We start from the raw sequence: 22,062 nt of genomic DNA on the forward strand, positions 1-22,062 counted from the left end.
AAAGAAAGATCTTGATAATAATTTACCAGAATATTTACTAACGTCAAAAAAAAAAATAAAAAAAAATCAAAGACCAAAAGATAATGCAGAAATTTTGAATATTTTTTTTATAAACATTAGAAATTTTGCAGATAAAATAACCTCAGGTAAAGCTAGATTTCAATCATACCTGAAATAAGTGGATTATGAAATGCATGTTTAGGTATCTTTTTCTTTAAACGTTTAGCTATCATTTTTTTTTTTAAATTCATTTATTAAGCCATACAAATATTCACAAGTTCCGTGTTTTATAATATATATATATAAAGATTTCAAGGACGAGAAGAAGACAGATTTGCCTTATCACCAGGTCCTTTGTTTTTTCTAGACATTTATATAATTACTTTGTAATTAAAATTAAAAATGAGAGAAAAGAGCAAAATGTTTCAAAGAAGTCTATATAAAATGCAAAATAGTTTAATATAGTCTTTCAAAGTTTTTTAGTAAAAGTTACGGAAGTAATTTCATCACTACAACATGGAGGTTAACTTACAGTCATGCAATGCTATATATATTCTAATTTCATAATCAAAAATATTTAAAGTTAAAAATACAAAAAGTTCATAATCAAAAATATTTATTCAACAAAAACAAGTTTAAAAAAATTAATATCAAAATTAATAAAAAACAAATTCAAAGAAAATTGCTTTTTTTACCTCTCTCTCATTTAACGAAAAAAAAAAAAAAAAATTAAGTTATTGTTTTTAAAATCAATAAATGCAGTAAATCCTTTTTATTGCTTTTTTATAATATAATTGACTATAATGTATATAATAAAAGAATTTAGACCTTTCCAGACAAATCAAGTATGCATTAGTAGATAATTTTCAAATATAATATTTTTAAAGATAGTTATAAAAATAATTCTTTGTTTGTTTGTTATTTAAAAGTTATAGTTTTAGTTCTTGTTTAAACTGTTCAAGAGTTGCAAGTGTTTTAATATACTAATTATCTCATTCCATACCTTAGGCCTTCTAATAGCTATTGAGAACTCATGATGAAGTTTTTATGCTCCGGATGAAGTTTTTTTGCTTTTAATTTAACTAAATCAGTTACAAGCCTAGGCTTTAGTAATATAAGTCCTAAGGTTGTAAATAAAGTTTTTGATATTATTGATTACCCCTTTCTTTTTATATGTAATATTTCTTTTAAACTTTTTTTTTTACCTATTCTCACATCTCAGAAAAAAGTTACGCTTGGTTTCGATTGCTTTTTTAAAATCTTCTAAAACAAATAGAATCACACGTCCTAAAAATGGTTTATATTCCGTGAAATTAACTATTACTATTTGTTATCAAAAACACTATCAAAAAAAACTAAATATTATTGGTTTCTCCGTCACGGAAACTTAGTATTATATTATAATAAATTTCCGTACAGAATGTGAAACCAGTGATAAAAGCACGCGACACTTAAATTTGACTTTAAAACCTCACAAAATACGTGTTAAACTCGAGTAAATGCGCCCGGAAAATAGACGTGTTTTTGGTTTATGCCTGAATCGTGACGAACACTTGTCGATATGAGTTTTAATTCTGAAAGTGAAACTAGATGTGTCGGCTCGGTTGAAATTAGCAAGAGTATTTAAAAATGGTAATGCTTCAACATTATCTAATTATAAACCAATTTCAATACTTCCATACTTTTTAAGTTTATTATAGAATAATACGTAATAGACTTTACAACTACATTACAAATCACGAAGTTCTTAATAAAAGTTAATTCGGATTTAAAAAAAGTCACTCAATAAAACATACAGTAGTCAAATTTGTTAGCGGAATTTTAAATGGATTTGAGAGCAACCAATTTACTTTTGTACTTTTTATTGATCTTTCAAAGGCTTTCGATACTGTGAACATTCTTTTTTACTAACTCAAAGGTTAAGGTATATAAAATATTAACCTAAAATGGTTTCGTTCCTATCTAAACAATATGTTTCTTATGACAAAACATTATTTGGGGTGTTTTCCAAGAGATCTATTTTAGGCCCATTAATGTTTATTATTTATATAAACAATATTTATCATTTAGTATACTTAACTTCAATCTTTTTGCTGATGACACTAAGGTTTTTTTATACCCTCTCTTACATCATGACAATCTTTACTTTACCTTTAATTTTTATGAATCGAGTACTTGACAATATCAATGAAGGGTTTAAAGCTAACAAACATTCTCTAAATACCACTAAAAGCAAACACACTCACTTTTCTTCTAAATCAGACACCTTGATTTTAGAGCTTTCTGATATTATAATGAATAATTCATAAGTAAGGTAGAGAGGGCAAATCGATCGCCGCAGCAGTATTTCGTAAGCTGCAAACAACCCGATATAAAAACTTATTAGTTACTAAACTTAACTAGAACAATTTTCTTTAAGTAAAAATAAATGTTTTAATAAAAAAAATTGATGAAAATGATATATTTCAACATTACAACAAACCTTGCAAAAGATCAATGTACCCCATGCAATGGGGTAATATGATCTCCAACTTGGGGCACTTTGATCTTATATAAGTAAGATTATTTAAATGTTTAATTTATAAGTGCTATAAATGCTTAAGTTGTAGAGTATATTACATAATACATCTTAAGAATATAAAATGATTATAAAAAAATATAAATCATTACACCCTAAAACACACTAGTGTATAAAATTTTAAAATAAATTTTCATTAGAAGAATGATCACAATTGTATGTATGTAAGCCCGTTATATACTAATAACATATATATGTGTAAAGTTTTACAAAACTTGAAGCTTACAAAGTTTATAAGAATACAGTATTTTAAGTTTACAAAGAATATATAAAATTCAAACAAGACTTTTATTAAGACTAACGTTTACAAAACTTTTTATATTATCATCATATGTAAAAGTTAAGTCGTGAAGCTGCTTTTACTTTGCATTGTTTTTTATTCCTAAGCAAGTAGTTTTTAACTTCTCTTTTTTTATCTTTTGTGATGAGTTTCTTTTGTTAGTTAGTTTGGTTTAGAGTTTTCTTTTCCTCTGACAAACGAATTTCTTCTTTGATTGGAGTATCAGTTAAGATCCTTGTTTTAGTTGCCTAATTTTGACACTTCTTTTTTTAGCAGATGCTTTCGAGTGAGGTTTCAAAACTTCCAATGAGAGTAATAAAGCAATGCTTAGTGAAACTTTGTTCAAAAAACTTTGTTCATGATGTACTATAGGTATTTCAGGCTCAATGCCATCAACATTGTGCTACAATCATTTCAGGTTCCAGAAGAATCGTGTTGACTTCATTTTGAGCAGCACAATCTGTAACTGTTGATGGTAAATTTCATCATCTTCAAATATTTCTTTATTAAATGGTTAAATGCCATCTACTTGAAATCCTCTTTGTATATTAGATGGTGAGAAAACTTTTGTATATGGTTCGCAAACTATTGAAACAATATCGTAAATGGTCATAGGTCTTGGATTTGTGACCATCCAATTGTCATATGCACCATTGTAGAGCCTTTTTAATGGTCCAAAAACAGTTCTATTCAATGGTTGCAATTGATGGGTGCAATGGGGAGGGAAGCTTAGCATTGTATTTCTATGTTACATTGCAAGATACAAAGCTCTAACAGAAATATGACTTTTATGGTTGTCCAGAATCAACCAAACTCGAGACTCATAAGAACGGTTTGAATCCTCACAAAGTGTTTTATCTATTCTATAAAAATGTATGAATTCATACAAAAAAGCTTCCTTTTTCATTTAGTCATGAAATTTGACCATAGGAAAAACAAATAGTGGAGGAACAGAGTTTCCAATTGCATTTGAAGCACAACATACAGCTACCACCGTTCCTCGTTCTGCAGATATGATTCTTCCTACTTGTTTACTTCCTGCCAACACTTTTACTGCCTTTTGTTACGTTATTAAACCAGTTTCATTAACATTATATACGTAATAATGATCCATTTTATATTACTTCCTTACCGTTTTTAGATTTAAAAAAAATTCTCCTACAGTATGTTGGTTACAGTATGTAGGTTAAAGGCAGCTTATCAAGCAAAGCTAGTTGCTTCAGAAATTCTTAAAGACAACTCTGGTTGTCTTTTCATACAACTTTGCAACTAATCAATCTCTGCAATTTTATTTTTGATCCATGATGATGGGCAAATCTTATTTTTTAGAGCAAACTCATATGCCAATAAATCGTGTTGAAAGTCCATAGTTTATTTTTGACGCAAGTAGTAAATAACTTGATAAACTTTTTTCATCTTCTGCAGTAAAAACTTGTTTATTGTTGTAATTAGGTTTAAAAGATTTATTTTTATTGAGCTTCTTTTTATGACTATGTCTTTTTGAAGTCATTTTATTTATTCTAAACATGCGAAATACAACCTTCACTGGTCTGCCCTCTAAAACGTTGTTAACAACTGCTTTCATTGTATTTTTTTTTCTATACCTAACCATTAAAAAATATGAAAATTAAAAAAAATTTTAAAACAAAATAATTGTTTGAAAAAAAGTGTTTTAGATAAAATAAAAGGTAATATTATTAACATTAGTTTTTAACACTATTGTTAATAATATTAAATGGTATGTTAAAAATTATATTTGTTACATAAAACTTTTTATTCGTCATAAGTGCATACCGCTTCGTTTAAATGTATAAAATTTAAACAAAAAATATAAGTCTTATTGATAATATAAGTTATATGGGGCGCTTTGATCCTTCGATAAATAAGCCCCGCATAGTCAACAAATAATGTGCCCCAATCGGTATCGTTGATATATTAATGCCAATAACTACTGTAAATATTGTAACCAACTCAAAAAAACAAATTTATTATTCACTTTTCAAATTTATTCACTTGAAATTTATTATTCACTTAACACGTATGAGTTTACAATAAAATGGTTGCAAAGTCATACCGTAATCTAATTAAAAATTTATTTGAATATGTTTACTACAATCAAAAAACTTTTCATGATGAAAAATTGTATTTTCTATTTTATTAACACAAAAGTTGATCTTATCAAAAATTACGATTAAACAATAAAGGGTAATATAATCGCTAACTAAATTGCAATCTCTGTCAAAAAAGGTAAAGATAAATGAGTAAAAGCTAAAAGATCATACTGACGGCGATTAATGCGTCCCATCTTCCTTACAACGAAAAAAACTAAAATACAACAGACATTCCGTATTAAGTTCTAATGCGTGCTACTCAAAGCTGAAAAGAACTTATTAATTTAATAGAGATAAAAAATCTCAAAAAGCATAAAAGTTATGTTTAAGATAAGAAATATATAATGAATAAAAACTGCCTAAAATCTATTTTTTATGTATCCACAACTATATTAGTAATTGAAACATCCTCTGGGCCAACACATGTTCATCAAAACTTACACGAATTTATGAAAAACAAAAACAAGCGAGACGTTTTACAACAAAATCCTAATAAATAAACTATTACCAATCGACTGTTAAGAGCACTTGGACTCCGAAATTAAGTGTTTGTAGTATGCTATTATTCATAATTAGATTAACAAATTACCTACTAAATATTTTTGAAAATCTTTTTTATGTTATAAATCATAGATATCAAGCAAAACATTTTGAAAACAATCCGCAGCCGTATTCACTACTCTCCGTTAAACCCTGCGATAAGCTAATAACCCTGCGATAAGCTATCGACTCGTTAAAATTAAAAAAGCAGTTTTAATTTTAACGAGCCGATTCAATTTTATATTACTTATTAATTTTTAAAATAAATGATACTATAAAATGAAATGTATTTTGCATTTAATTTTAAAGCACACTATGTTACGAGCATATATGTATGTTAAATACATGCGTATCTGTTTAACATTTATGTGCTTATTTATGTATAAAAACAAATACGCATGTACTTTGATACGCAAATAGAAAAGTACATGAAAATATTCTTCACGGATAGGGTTAGGACTATTGTAATTGTAATTGTAAAAATTAAATACAATTACACATTACAATACAATAATATTGTATGGTAATATTACAGAAAAATTTTTATTTTGGTATTGTATTGCTGTGATGAAAAACAATTACAATAAGTATCGTATTGCTTTTTTTCTAACAATACAATAAAATTCGAGAACTATTGTATTGTATTGTTTTAATGAAATAAAATTACAATAACTATTGTATTGTTTTGATGAAAACAATTACAATAACATTTAGATGAAAACAATTACAATAAAAGTGGAAAAGCTTACGTATTTTAATGTACTTATATTCATCTCTGACCAACTTACGATTATTTTTGCTATTTTTTGTTTACGGATTTGCAATATATTTCAAATTTTGATTTTTACATATTTAGATTTCGCATCACCAATCTTGTTATGTATTTCTAAATGGCTCTAAATGGCCGCAAAATATTGCCTGTCTGATGATAGCCTTACTATTATGAAAAATGACATTCATAAATTATTTAATTCTGATTTTAATGCTGCAAAGGAACTTAAAATATATATAAAAATTAACTTTAGTAACACAAACAGTTAAACATAATAATTCTTCTTAAAAAAAATGTTAATATCTTTTATTACAATAACAATATATTGTTATTGTATTACAAAGACGAATTACAATACAATAATTATTGTTATTGTAGTGGGTCGTTACAATACGTTTTTTTTCAAATATTGTTATTGTTTTATAAAGATGAATTGCAATACAATATTTATTGTTATTGTATTACAGAATTACAATAGTTGTAAATCACAAGTATTTTTATTGTCTCTAAATTAAGCTAATACAATAACAATAATTATTGTTACTGTTATTGTTTTCATTACAATTACAATAGTCCTAACCCTATTCACGGAGGTCTTTGGTTATAGTGCACATGACAGTATTTTCAGCATATAGAAGATAGTATAAATATATGTATGTATTTATATATATATATATATATATATATATATATATATATATATATATATATATATATATATATATATATATATATATATATATATATATATATATATACATATATATATATATATATAAATATATATATATATATATATATATATATATATATATATATATATATATATATATATATATATATATATATATATATATATATATATATATATATATATATAAATATATATATATATATATATAAATTATCTTAACTGATGCCAATTTTAGAAACTCTTGGATAGTAATGATTAAAATTTTTTTTCTTCTGAAACATTTTTTGGCTTTAAAAATTACCATTTAGTTTTATAATAAATAAACCATATGTAATTATACAAACATTATGCGTTATATAAACATATTATGCATTATGTAAACATATTATGCATCCATAAGAGTGTTGAGGCATAAACATTTAGTTTAAAATTTTTTTCGTATTGTACCCTGTTTTAATTTAATTTAAAGAATTACTCAGCAACAATTGTTTAAAAAATCACCGGCTGCGAATTACCAATTAAACAATATCAGCGTCTGTTGGCATTACAATGTTTAAATGCGACGAGAAAAACAGCACAAAAACTAGTTAAAAGAGCTGGCTAACGAAGAAATTTTAACTGTAAAAGTTATCGAAGCATCTAGTATACGGAGTCAAACGCCAGGATTAGAATACTATTTATTTCCCTCCGTTTTTAAACCGACCATTTAGAGTTTTTTCTTAACGGAAACACAAATTAGTTAGTTTAACGTAGAGAAGTAAATGCGGCTGCTGAATTCTCAATAACATATCAAGAGCCACATTTGTGGAGCTCATATCTTCTTATTAATAGTAAAGATATAATTTTGCTTCAAATTTTCAAAAGTATTTTAAAAAAGCAGTTACTTGAGTATGACGTTTTACAAATTCTCAAATTCAAATCCAAATTTATATATTTTTTGCCCTTCACAAATAAAATCATTTTTATATACCTTGAAGTTTTTTAATATTATACTGTATGTAAGATAAAATAAAAAAAAGTTCATACTTATAACTATTTACTTAGAATTTACCAGTTTCGAAAATATAATTATTTTTGTTTTGAAAATAAATATAGTTCTAGTTTTTATTCAGTTAAAATAATTTTAATTCTAGTTTTTATTCAGTTCAATTTTTGTTTGTCGTATAAAACTTTATCTTATCTAATTTTAATGTAAAATAATTTATAGATAATATAGACTTATATAATTAGAGAAAGTAGAACTCAGCGCTATAAGCGAATAAAAAAATGAGAAAAGTTAATTTGATGTAACTTTATATTATACACCCGGTGCCGTGGCTGGTACATCCAACTTTATATTATACATTGCCATTAGGGCCTTAAAATTAGAAAACTTCAACAACAAAAAATATTGGTAAAAAAAAAATAACAGTAAAAAGAAAAATATTAACTGTATGTAAAAACAAAAGTTCCTTGAATTTTGTAAAAACCCTCTAAAATTTAAAAAAGGCTCCCATAAATTTGCTGAGCACCCTACAATTGGGAGGGCGTAGAGAGCATACCCACGACTATATACACCAATAAAACTATACACCATTCCACGAATCTGTATACACCAATAAAAACTCATTAATAGTTATAATATTGGCTTTAATCATTACTCTTTAATTATTATTAATTTTGCAAATAATTACGTAGTAATTGTAAGATTATCGGTATATCAGATTAGGTGAGAATTTAGTTTTAAGAAAACTCGCATTTTCAATGACGCCTACATTCGATTTCTCCGTCCATTTGTGAGCAAGCCACAGATTAAAAAAAGTCTTTCAACATATTCTCGAATTGCTGGAACTACAATGAGGTCTTCAGCTAATGGTGCAATATGTTGGTAAACGGCAAGTTTCATCTTCCAGATGAAACTTGCCGTTTTTTCTTATTTCAATTAAATATTTGAAAGTCGCATTAGCAAAAGGTTCCGAAGATTAAAAAATCCTAAAGTATCATTAATTTGCTATTGGCAAGTGGATTGATGTTAAGGTCACCAAGCACTTTGTTGATAGATGTCTTTATTTGCAGAAGTCTCAGAACCATAAAGTAAATGCTGTTCCGTATCGTAGAACAGTCGCTGATCTAAGTGTTACAACATTTGTTGACAATTTTTTTCAATGCCACAAAAGATTTGCAAGTTTTTCCCACTAATCCACGTATCTGTATAAGTAAGCCATATCATTTACCATCATATGAAAGTTTTACAACTCACTGTATAACAAGTGTAAGGCATCCTAATCTTCTACATGCTACGTTTTCAAATATCAAGCCAACTTGCTCCCATTCTTTACTATTTGTCATATTCACATGTTCTTCCAGATCTATTACATAATCTTCATTAACCTTGTATTCTTATTCAATAAGTATATCACTTTCAGCTTGAGATATCCTTCGCAACAACTTTATGCCTTCAAACATATTTGTTCCATTGTCCGAAATAAAAAGCAATATTTTTTCACTGGAAATATTCTAACACATTAGACATTTTATCAAAACAATGAGCAATTTTTTTACCTGAATGTTTCACATTAAGCAGAACAAGTATTGGTTTTTCGGACCAGTACATGCTATATATAATTTATTTGTATATTTATACTTTATATATCTATCTATTTATCAATCTATCTATAAATAAGTTCGTATACGTTATTTAGTATTTACTCTGAAGTGATGAAATGAGTTGTTTTTTTCAAAATAATAACAATTTCTCAAACAGATAAATAAACAAATCTTAAGATTTGTTCGGTTCTCTCCACACAACTATTTATTGCATACTTTTTCACCATCAAGTGAAACTAAACATACTGATTTGTCGGATGACGCATCATAATTAAACCATTTCTATACTGAGCTATTTCCATTTCTACCAGCACAAAGTTTACTCAAACTCAATGTGTAGCTGTCTGTCTCTATCAATACGAATTTTTTCAGTTAAATAAGTATATTCGAACTAAATAATAACTATATTAGAGAAGTTTTTCCAATACTTGTCGATTAAGTTTTTATCCCGTTTGAAAATTTAAAGTTTTCGTTTTTATTCTGTATTCGTTTTTAAAATAAATTCTGTCCTCGTTTTCTTTTTCGTCAACGAAAAGCTTTTCGGTTTTGTTCTCGTGCACAAAATAATCAATGGAATTTACTTTTTATTACTTGATTTATTCTTTTTTAATATGCAAACGACATACAGGAGCGTCGCTTCGGATAGGGGTATCGGCTTACATCCTTCTCCTCCAGAATCTAGGAAAAAGAAAAATTGATAGTTTCCTTGCCACGAGTTGGAACAGTTGGGAATTTCCCAACTGGGAAAATTGTTGAAATGATATTTGTAGGAAATGACCTAATATGAATAAGAATATAAAATAAAATTATTATTCTGATTCTATTATCATAAAAGTGATAACTTTTATAAACATTAACTCAATTAAAAATTAAGGTAAATTATAGTATCTGCATCTGTTTTCCAGAGCACTAACTATCAAAAGCAAGAGATAGAAAGTACAATGTTGCGTATGCAAAGCCGTTTTTAATAACGGCTATAAAACCAGTCATAAAAGATCCGTTAATGTAGGTAAAAAGGTTCAGATAGTAACTGTGCGAGCCCCAAAGAATCTTTTTATGGCCTCCTTAGCTTTAACAAAAACCCGAACATCAGAATACTGATAACGATGTTGAAGTGGCTGATGAAATAGAAGAAGTGAGCATACAAAGTTAGAAGACCTAACAATAGTTGAACCATCAACTTCAACATTTGGTTTATCCATAAAAGAGTAAACAACATTTTCTGATTAAAATCTTTTAGAAAAAACTGAAGATGCTTAAAACGCTGCGAAAAAATCTAGGTCTAATATGAAAAGCTATGGGAAGAAACTTGGGAAGATTTAGGCGCACTTCACCTCTCAATTATATAAAGTTGCATTAAGTGAATGTTATCACTTTCTTATAGAAAAAAAGAACATATAGATCACCTCATTGATAGAAGTGCAGAAATAGAAGTGCAGAATAGAAAAACTATTGAAATTCTTATCGATACATGCAAGACATTAGAAAGTCAAGGGCTAGGAAATCTGACAGTGTTCAATAAGGTACACCCCACACTAAAAGCCTGAATTGAAGATATAACCTTTCACCCATATAGAGTTACAAACATGAGTCCATAATTATACATGAGCTCATCAATGAAAAAATTAGCTTAATTCCAACTGAATTGAAGAGTCAGATTATAGATAAAATTAACAAACTCAAATTTTTTATTTCCGTGATACCCGACATACAATTCTTACAATACACTCACAATACACAAGGACATAATGTATATAGTTGTAAGAACGGCCAGTAAAAATGGTAAGATTCGTGAAAGGCTTTTGTAATCAGTCGAATTCAATAATAAGTTTGGAAAAGTGATGGGTAAGCTTATTTTATCTTCTCTACATAAAAAGACATTGACACATCAAACATGGCCTCTCAGTCCTATGAAAGGCCATGTTTTATGTGTCAATGCATAAAAAAATTTAGTCATTTAAATGAAAAACTCGAAGACAATGACAATGCAATATAGCTTGTTAACCTGTCTAGAACAAGATGGACCGCACAAGTAAAATTTGTTATAACTTTAAATCAGTGTTTAGAGAAGGTTATTGACCTTCTTCAAAGCATCTCACATAATATTATTTTTAATATTAACGCGAGAACAAAGGCAAAAGGCAAATAACAACGTAATCAAAAACAACTTTTGATTACGTTGTTACTATTTTTTTCAATGACTTTAATGTCATTGACAGTATTAATGTAATTGAAAACATTGCCAAGAACCTACGAAAATAACAGTAACGACATAGATGCTCAAGATTGTAAAATCACATTTGAGAACAACAATGAGTGATGAGAGATTGATTGGTCTCATGCTGCTGAAGTGTGATAAAGAAATTTGTACAGGAATTAACCACGAATATTTTGTTATAGAATGGGCTCAACAGAAGAAACGTCATATTAAAATCAAACAGTAGACAAAAAAAGAATGACTAGAGATAAAATATTGTATTTATAAGTATCTTATTAATCAAGTTACAAGTTTTTGTTATATTCGAGGTTTATATATATATATATATATATATATATATATATATATATATATATATATATATATATATATATATATATATATATATATATATATATAGTATCGGACAAAACGCTAAATAATGCTAATTTAGTTTCTTTATATAAAAGTGCTGCATTTTTTCAATTAGAGAAATAACTATGTAACTGTTTAGAGACAAAGTTCTTCAAGTTTTATTCATCACAAAGTTTATTATTTGTACACGAAAATTAATAAATTAATCAAAAATATTAAAAAAAAGTTGATTTCCTTCTAAACAAAACAAGTGCAACTCGACAAAATGTTGACCAAGCTGTAATATTTCGTGGCGAATCCTTTGTTGTCGATCACAGCCTTGCATCTTCGAGGCATAGATTCGATCAGGTGATCAATGAAACTTTGTGGCATTCAGCATGAGGTAACATAACATCTTTCAGGATATTTTTATACATGAAACGGTCCATTATTCCATCGTTTCGATGTATTGGACATAGACCGTTAGCAGAAAAGTACCCCCAGACCATTACATTGCCTCCACCATGCTTCACGGTCTTATGGCAGTAACGTAAATCGAGGCGTTTTCCGGCCGGTTGACGTACACGGCAAATGCCATCGCTCCCAATGATGTTGAACTTCGATTCATCACTGAACAGGACAGTTCGCCATTTCTGCAACTTCCAGTCAATATGAGATGTAGCAAACAGGAGTCTTTTCTTCTGGTTTTTTAGTGAAATCAGCGGTTTCTTTGCAGGGCGTCGAGAAAACAATCCGGCTTCAACAGCACGTCGTCTGGTTGTTCGGTCCGATACAGGCAGCTCTAATTGCTTTTGTATCTCGACTGATGATATCCAGGGATCCTTCTTGACGGATCTGACGATCATAGAATCCTCTCTAGAAGTGGTGGAACGCGGTCTTCCACCTTTGTTTTCTGCTGCCAACTTCCCTGTAGAACGATATTTGGAACATAGTCTTGATACGGTCCATTTTTTCACGCGATATTTATCAGAAATACTTTTTTGTGACATTCCACTTACGTAATCGCCAATTATTTTCTTTCTTAGTTCCAATCCAAGACTGTCGGGAGCCATTTTTGCACTTGAAGTCATAAAAATAAAAAAATAAATAAACACGCTTCTCAAGACTTACCGTGTTACATTTACCTTGTGATGTTACAATAATGCTCTGTGGAACAAAACATCTTGGTTGGATATGGACTGTATTGATGTAATGAAACACTTGCTGTATTTCACTTCTTGTATTGATGTTCTTCGATAAAATACTTTGATAAAACTCACTTCGATAAACTGTCTTGATAATACTGACTGATTGACTTCCATATACTGACTGAATTACATGTCGATTTACATGTCTCTTATATAATAAAATGTAATTGTGTGAACCTGTTCTGAAAGATTCTAGATGCTTCTTTTCGATGCTTCTGGATGCGTCTGGATGTTTCTGAATGTTTCTGGATTTTTCTGGATGCAACTGAATGCTTCCAGATGCTTTTTATGGAAACTTCTGGAAGTTTCTGGATGCGTCTGGATGCTTCTGAATGTTTCTGGATATTTCTAGATGCTACTGGATGCTTCCAGATGCTTCTTATGGAAACTTCTGGAAGGTTCTGCATGCTTCTGGAAACTTCTGGATACTTCCTTTATTTATTAAAAAACTTCCGTAACGTTGACACGGACCAGACTTAAGTAAATGAAACAAACCAAAATGGTTGCACTTGTTTTGTCCGCTGCAAAATGGCACTTGTCAAGGAAATTCTGCCTGTGTGCTGTCACCTGTCAGCTGATTGCTCATGTCATGGCATGTTATGACTCCGAACTCCTGAACTGTTTACTGTGGTAGTATAGTTTGTTTCGTTCTTAAGTCATGTAAAATTAGGAACACTTTTTAGCATTGTTCGATGTTGGTTGCAAATGTTTTGTCTAATACTGTATATATATATATATATATATATATATATATATATATATATATATATATATATATATATATATATATATATATATATATATATATATATATATATATATATATATATATATATATATATATATATATATATATATATATGTATATATATTTATGTGTATATATATGTATATATATATTTATCTATGGACTGTAACAATATTATTCATAACATTAGTATTAATATTTCAGCATTACAAAAGTGTTTAGTAGTAAGTTTTATGAAGATTAAAACTTTCACTGTATGTCTAAGTTTATTATCAATCAAGTTACAAATATGTGTATTATACTTGGCATATTTTATTATTATTTGTATCTTTTGACTGTAATATTTTTATTCACATAACAAATACTATGTTTAGTTGAAAGTTTTATGAAGATTAGCATTCACAACAATGTAATAGCTAGTAGATTTTTTAAATGGGACAGAAAATGATTTCTTAAAATAAAATAAAACAGTTAGGGAATCTATGTTTAGCAGTTGGGAAACTGAGATTTAACCCCCCCCCCTTCCCCTACACACATACACCTAAAGTTTTTAAAAGCAACGCCACTGATACATCTTATACACAACTCTTTTTTACATTTATATGGAACTCCCATTTATTTTTATATGAAATTTATTTTATATTTATGCGACACTATATTTTATATTTATATGAAACTCTTGTTTTTATATGTAATAAAGTAGTATGCATGGACATGATAAAACTACATAAAAAATACATTTGCTATTCAGTAACGGCTTAAAATAAAAGACTAAGTTTAGATTACGGTTTTGAATTTTTTTAAATATATTTTTCATCCTCATAAGTTTTAGCTAAGATATGACCGGAGTAGGTAAAAGACGAAAGTCTTATCACCTTGTACAGTTGATGCCATTTATATAAAAAAAAATCTAGTAATGTAAAAAAACTAAGTAAAATATTTGCAAGTAATTTAGAATTATATAAACGACGCTGTAACTCATAAGAGTAGAAACTGAAATTACGTAGAATTTCAGTCTATAACAGCCAAAAAATTTAAAAGGATTAAAAATAATATACAAGATCTGAGATTTTAGGTTAAAATTTAAAATATTTACCAATGTGGTTCTTAAATTGATTTACGTTTGTTGACTCGATGATTCCTTGTGCTGGGAGATTCCAGTCATTTACAACTCTATTAGTGAAAAAATTTTGTCTGGTTGAGTTAAACTTGTAGCTATTTTGTATTTTTATTGACTCTCTGTGCATTTTTAATTTATGACCTCTTGCTCGACCATTAGAATTAAAATATTCAATTCGGTTATGCAAATTTATTTCGTCAATTCGTTTTACTAATTTGAACATTTGGATTAAATCTGCCCACCTTCTTTTGTTTTTTAATGAAGGCAATTTTAGTTTTATATTTCTTTCTTCATGACTATAACAAACTAGACATGATATTTTGGTCGCTCTATTTGGAACTTTTTTAATGCTATTTATTTCTCCTTTCCAATCGGGGCTTCAAATAAATACTCCATACTCGAGATGGGAACGAACTAATGATTTGTATAATAAGCTAATCATACTTTCAATTATATATTCAAACGCATGTTTAATTCTTCCTATTTGTTTATTTGCTTTATTACTCGCATCATCAATTTTATATTTATATTTAGGGTTGTTATTTCCAAAATGCATTACTTTACATTTTTGCGAGTTAAACATTATTTGCCAGTCCTCTGTCCTTCTTTTAAAATATTGAGATTGTTTTGTAAACTAACGTTATCTGATTCCGATTTAATGACTACTAATAGTTTAGTATCGTCAGCGAATAGTTTGCCTTTTGATTTTAATTAATAAATTGTTTATAAATACCACGAAGAATAGAGGAGCCGAAACTGAGCCGTGATGGACTCTACTACCAATTTTTTTCGATTCTGACACAAATTCTCCTACTATTACTCTTTGCAATCTTTGGCTTGAAAAACTTTTACACCACAATAATAATTTGTTTCTAATCCCGAGCCAATCAAGCTTTGTCAAATGCTTTTGTAAAATCTAATTATAACATACCTACATTGTATCCATCTGCAAGTGCTTTTGTGATAAAATCAATTGATTCAAGCAAATTGGTAGTGTAATTTTTTTATTAACGAAGCCGTGTGGTTGTTTTATTATCAAATTGAGCATTACTAAATGTTTCGTTATCTCATAACGTATAATGCGCTCCATTAATTTGCACACAACCGAAGTTAGTTAAATTGGACGAGAATTAGATGGTTCAAGTTTGCTTCCTTTTTTAATCAGGGGTATAATGTGTGCTTTTTTAACTTAACTAATATTGTAAAAAGGGGTATAATGTGTGCTAGACTTAACTAATATTGATAAAAGCTTGCAAAGTGATTTTGAACACATTTTGAGAACTTTCGGATAAACGTTGTCTACTCCTACAGTTTCTTGTACATCAAGTTCGTCGATATGAAGTTTAATGATTGCTTCTGTAAAGCTTGGATTCGGGCATTAAGAATTAAATTTATTACTAAGTTTTGTAGTGTTTGTCAAATTTTCCTTCGTGAAAATTTAAACGAAATACTTGTTTAATGAACTCGCTACCATCTGTAGTAGTTTGTTTAATTGCTCCTTGAATGCCATCAGTCCAATATAATGCTTTTATTGATTCATTTGTAGAATTTTGACTTTTAATATATGCATATACCGATTTAGGATTTAGTTTGGAATCCCGGATACTTTTTTCACCATTTTTTTAAATTCCAAATTCAAATGTTTGTATGCTGTGACCAACACATAATTACTAAATTTTGTATTGCTGCACCTAAACCTTAAGTTGCACTTTCTTTTACATATGCGTTTTAGTTCAATGTTCATCCAAAGAGGATCTTTTATTCTCTTTTTGCTATTCAATTTCATCCTAGAAATAAATATATGGCATCCATAATTGTAAATTAATAACCAAATGTTGTAAGAAACAATTGCGTTTAAATTCAGAAATTTATCAGACCAATTAACTTTATTTTTTTTAGTTATTTTTATTTTATTATTTATTAACCAATTAACTCATTTAATTTATTGTAATCTCCTTTGTTATAAAGTAGTTTACTAATTGGTGCTTCTTTATCGTTCCTATTTTCAGAGTACAAATAGTTATCATTCACAATTTCTTTAAATTATTAAATAATATATTATGTGTTATAAAAATATATTATTATAACATAATTTATATTTATATGAAACTCTTTTGCAAACGTAAAAATAATTTAAAGGAATTGTAAACTTACTTGTAAATACTTTTGTTTTTTTATATTACTTGGTTTTTTTTATATATATAAATGGCATCTACTGAATAAAAATATTAATTTCAAATTAAACTGGGCTGTTCTAAAATCTGCGCTTATCTATAATAACATTTCCGAAAAATGTATACAATATTTACAAAATGTAAAAATGTTTGCAAGAAAAATTTGAAATTATTAGTCATTTGGATCAAGAAAACTTACTAAACAAAAAATATGAATTAATTCCTAAATGCAAATATGAAAAAGTACCTTTTAAAAAATCAGAAAAACAAATGAGCGGATTAAAATTATCTTTCTAAAGAATTATTTTCTTAAATAAATTTTTAGTTTTTTTAAAGTAGTTAATGCAACATCCTGGCTGCAAAATAACTACATAATGAATTATAGTAATTCCCAACATCCTGTGTTTTTTTTAATAAACATCGGATATGTAGTTATTTCAAATTTTTCCTAGACATAAGATGAATTTTTCGATAATATTATTATATGCAGGTGCTGTTTTAAGGATGGATTTATGGTTTTATGGATTTGATATGGATTTGATATGGATTTGATATGGATTTGATATGGATTTGATATGGATTTGATTTGGATTTATGGATTATGGATTTGATTTATGGATTTGATTGATCATCTTTGATTTATGGATTATGGATTTATGGGTTTGATAATATTATTATATGCAGGTGCTGTTTTAAGGATGGATTTATTTAAAATAAAATCATCAATATTTTTAACTTTCGATTCCCATATGTATTTTGACAGCATGGTGTCTTTTCAAAACTTTTATATGTTTAAAGGATTGTTTATGGTTGGCATAACGTTTTTTCCATTCACTCTCTGTGAATTCTACAAGTCAATTATGGCTAGAAAACGGTTTTCTATTTTTGTTTTGACGTTCAAGCTGAATGGAGTTTGGTTGTGCCTAATGATATTACAACAACTTTTTTGTTGATTTTGATTTGGGATTATTTGCGGTTTGTAATTAATCTTTGTCTTGTATTCCGATTTTTTTAAAGCTTCTTTATACGGTGAAATTTTTAGACAGTTTCATTAGTTGACATGGCAGATAATCTTTGCTCAGTGTTGTAAGGGATTTCTTTTATTATGCTTGGAGAGTGGTAAGAATTAGAGTGGATAGAGTGCCTTAATTGATTATCAGGTTTACAATATAGTAACACGTATTGTTATTTAGCGTAATATCAAGGTTGTTAACAATTTTTATATCAGATTGAATGGTAATTTAGAGATTGTTTCTTTACAAGTATGTGTTATATACTTTTTGATTTTATCCATTTGCTGACCGTTTTTGTTTTTAACTACGGCATGACCGTCGTCACGATATGGGCCGAAATCTTCTTTGTTATAATGTTGGCAAATTTGATACAGAATAAAAATACCTATTAACTCTCTAACTATCAAATGCCCCGATCGTAACATCAAACAATCCGCCCCTTTTTTTAATCCATGCTTTGTCGTTATTGAAGATAAGGGATTTTCTTGCATGGTTTATCTTTGCTTTTGATAACGATATAATGATCGGCACAGTATATAGCGTTGTTGGGTGTTGAAATTGCCTTCGGGCATGAAACTTTAAGTCCCACTGACCAGTTGTTTTTATTCATCTAAATAATATATACATATATAACTTTATTATTTAATAATATTGAGCACTGTAACATGTACAAGAGTTTTCGTATATATATACACCTATAGAGGACAGATTTTACAAAAAAACAAAAACTTACGGGGATATTAGCATTATCGGGGACATTTTACTGTATCCATGAATTTTTTGTCCCCTTAAGCATCGTTTTTTTGTAAAAAAAACGTCCCCGTAAGCAACTTTTATAGAGAACGAAAAGTTTATACATCGACTATCAAATAACCTGACTCGCAGTGGAGTGTTGCTACGTCGACTGAGGGTTCGGTTTGGGTAAGCATCAAGGTCAGGCTTAGGGTTACGGCAAAGCTTAAATATGGTTATGTTACTGTAATTAATTGTTTTATAAATAGATGTAAATGGAAATGAAATATATATTATAATGAATAAATAAAAGTAACGAAAATAAATATAAAAAACATATTTTTAGAATAAAAAATTATATTTAAGTATATATAAATAAAAATAAAAATACGATAAAAATTAAAAAATAATTATATTTATGATAAAAATAGTATAGAAAAAGGAAAAAAAAGACAACAAAACGGGAACAAAAATAACATGTCTCCGTAAGCGCCGACGAGGAGTGTATATATATATTTATATATATATACATATATATATATATATATATATATATATATATATATATATATATATATATATATATATATATATATATATATATATATATATATATATATATATATATATATGTATATATATATATATACACGACTATGTTTTTTTAGCAATGTCTACGTGTCACAACCTGTCAAATGTCGATTTTAAACTTTCTGGAGATTTAATTGATATATCTATGTTTGACTTTACTCAATACAAGTTTCATGATTCAAACTTGGAGAGTTTAATGATTCATATCAACATACCTATAAACTTCAAACCACATATAAAAGCTTTAGTTTCATCAGAAAACCACAAGCCGTTTGCTATTTTAAAGTATTTTCCATTTGAATCTTCTTTGCAGAGAATGAGTGTTATAACTATTAATGATAACGATTCTTTCAATGTTTATACAAAAGGATCTCCGGAAAAAATATTGTCTTTGTGTATTAATGATAGTATTCCTAATGATATTAAAGAAGAAATTGCAAAGTATACTAGCGTAGGTAACCGTGTTTTAGCTGCAGCACATAAATACATTTCATTTGTCTCTGATTGGAGCGAACTGAACAGAATTACTCGAAATGAAATAGAATCAAACCTTAACTTTTCAGGTGTAATTATTTTTGAAAATGCCATAAAACCGGGTACGCATGATACAATTAAAATACTTTCTCAAGCAAATATAAGGACAGCAATGGCGACTGGTGACGACCTTCTAACCGCATCTTTTGTAGCAAGAGAAATTAACATGGTAACTCCTGATCAAGATCTAATTGAGCTTTCATTTATAGAAGAAAATGAAGTTTACAAAAAATTAGAAAATCATAAAAAAGCAATATTTTTAGAAGGAAATAGTGCTATTGAGTTGCAATATTCATTAGACTATAATACTCAAAGAACAGCAAACAATCCAAAGTTTGTACTTGCGCTAACAGGAGACTCTTACGAAAAAATTCATCAACATAAACCACACTTATTGCCTAAAATTTTGGTCAGTGGAACAGTATTTAGTAGAATGTCTCCAAATCAGAAAACTGCTCTTGTTAAAGATCTTCAAAATATTGGCTACGGTGTTTGTATGTGTGGAGATGGAGCAAATGATTGCGGAGCGCTAAAAGCAGCTCATACTGGTAATAAATTAATTATACTTTATTTAACTATTTAATAAGTTTATTTAACTATTGAATAAAGATGATAAAGAGGTATAGTTTAGATATAAGTTAGATGTTTATTTAACAATTAATGAGTAGTTTTATCAACACATACAGGACTTTTTGATGTCTCAGATATAACACTTTCAGGCATTGTGCAAATTCCTAACCTAAGTATGTTAATGTCTATATTAAATGATGTTAATGCCTATGTTGCAAAAAGTCACTTGGAAGCCTGTGAATAAAAATATTTTAAAACAATTCTCTGCGACCTTTTAAATGAGGAGGTTGTATATTTTACATGAGTGTCATATCTTTTTTTTTCTTTTTTGACTAGATTTACTTCACTGTTTAATAAGTAAAAATCAAGATATATATACAATAAGGGAGAAAAATGTATATATATATATATATATATATATACATTTTTTGTATATGTTCGTAAAGCAAAGAAAACAGTAAAAACTTGTCATCAAGTACGTTTTTGTATATAAAATATTATTTTTTTTTTTACAATGATTTTTATCAAAGTATTAATCAGCGAGGGGCTTCAAGAAGATGACGATGACAATTCGTAATCGCAATGTTTTCATAGATGCCCCCCCTCCCTAATAAAGATTTGACGAAATATAGTAGATATTAAAAATATTTATAAATATAAAATTACAGGCCCGCAAAGAGCTTTTGTGATGCCCGGGTCCAAAAGAGTTTTGTGGAATAGTGTCGCAAAATTTTAATTGTCGCAAATTTTGATCGTCGCAAATTTGATTGTCGAAAATGTGAAAAAGGAATATATTGCAAGTTGTCACATGATTGACAAATTTTAGGTAATAAATAATTTTTGACAATTTTTTAAGACTTTTTCTTACCCATGGTTATTCTAGATTTTTGTTTGTTTTATAAAAGTTACATTTTGGGAAGTTTTTGTCAAAAACTTTAAATAAATTTTCCTTAAATAATAAAACATTTGTATCATTTGTATAAAGCTTTTGATAACAACCTGTTTTTCCATGTGGTATTGAACCGGTATTATTATTTGAGGGGTTCAGTGGAAAAGTGGTTTGACCCACATTTTAAAACTTTTCCGGATATTCACCGCCAACAATACATTGAGTATGTATTTTGTTGTGGAAAAAGTGCCAAACCCCAAAACCCATTTATACAGTGCTGCTACCCAGTCTATTAACTCAAGCCAGCACTACTGCTACCTATAATTATATTTACTTTAATAGAAAAATCAATTTTGAATTGTGGAAAAGTT

At 28.0% G+C, this 22,062-nt stretch overlaps 1 protein-coding gene across 3 annotated transcripts in view; it reads left to right on the forward strand.

Moving 5' to 3' along the window:
• LOC100204415 (polyamine-transporting ATPase 13A3) overlaps positions 1 to 22,062 on the forward strand; it is a 77,070-nt gene that overhangs the window by 24,769 nt on the left and 30,239 nt on the right. For all 3 annotated transcript variants that reach the window (XR_010637650.1, XM_065793618.1, XM_065793619.1), the window contains one exon: positions 19,776 to 20,780. Coding sequence is in view for 2 of the 3 variants with exons in the window: in XM_065793618.1 (XP_065649690.1) it covers positions 19,776 to 20,780 (1,005 nt within the window). In the remaining variant the exon portion in view is untranslated. The remainder of the gene's footprint in view (positions 1 to 19,775; positions 20,781 to 22,062) is intronic.

This window comes from Hydra vulgaris, chromosome 03 (genome assembly GCF_038396675.1).
Source record: "Hydra vulgaris chromosome 03, alternate assembly HydraT2T_AEP".
Lineage (NCBI taxonomy): Eukaryota > Metazoa > Cnidaria > Hydrozoa > Anthoathecata > Hydridae > Hydra > Hydra vulgaris.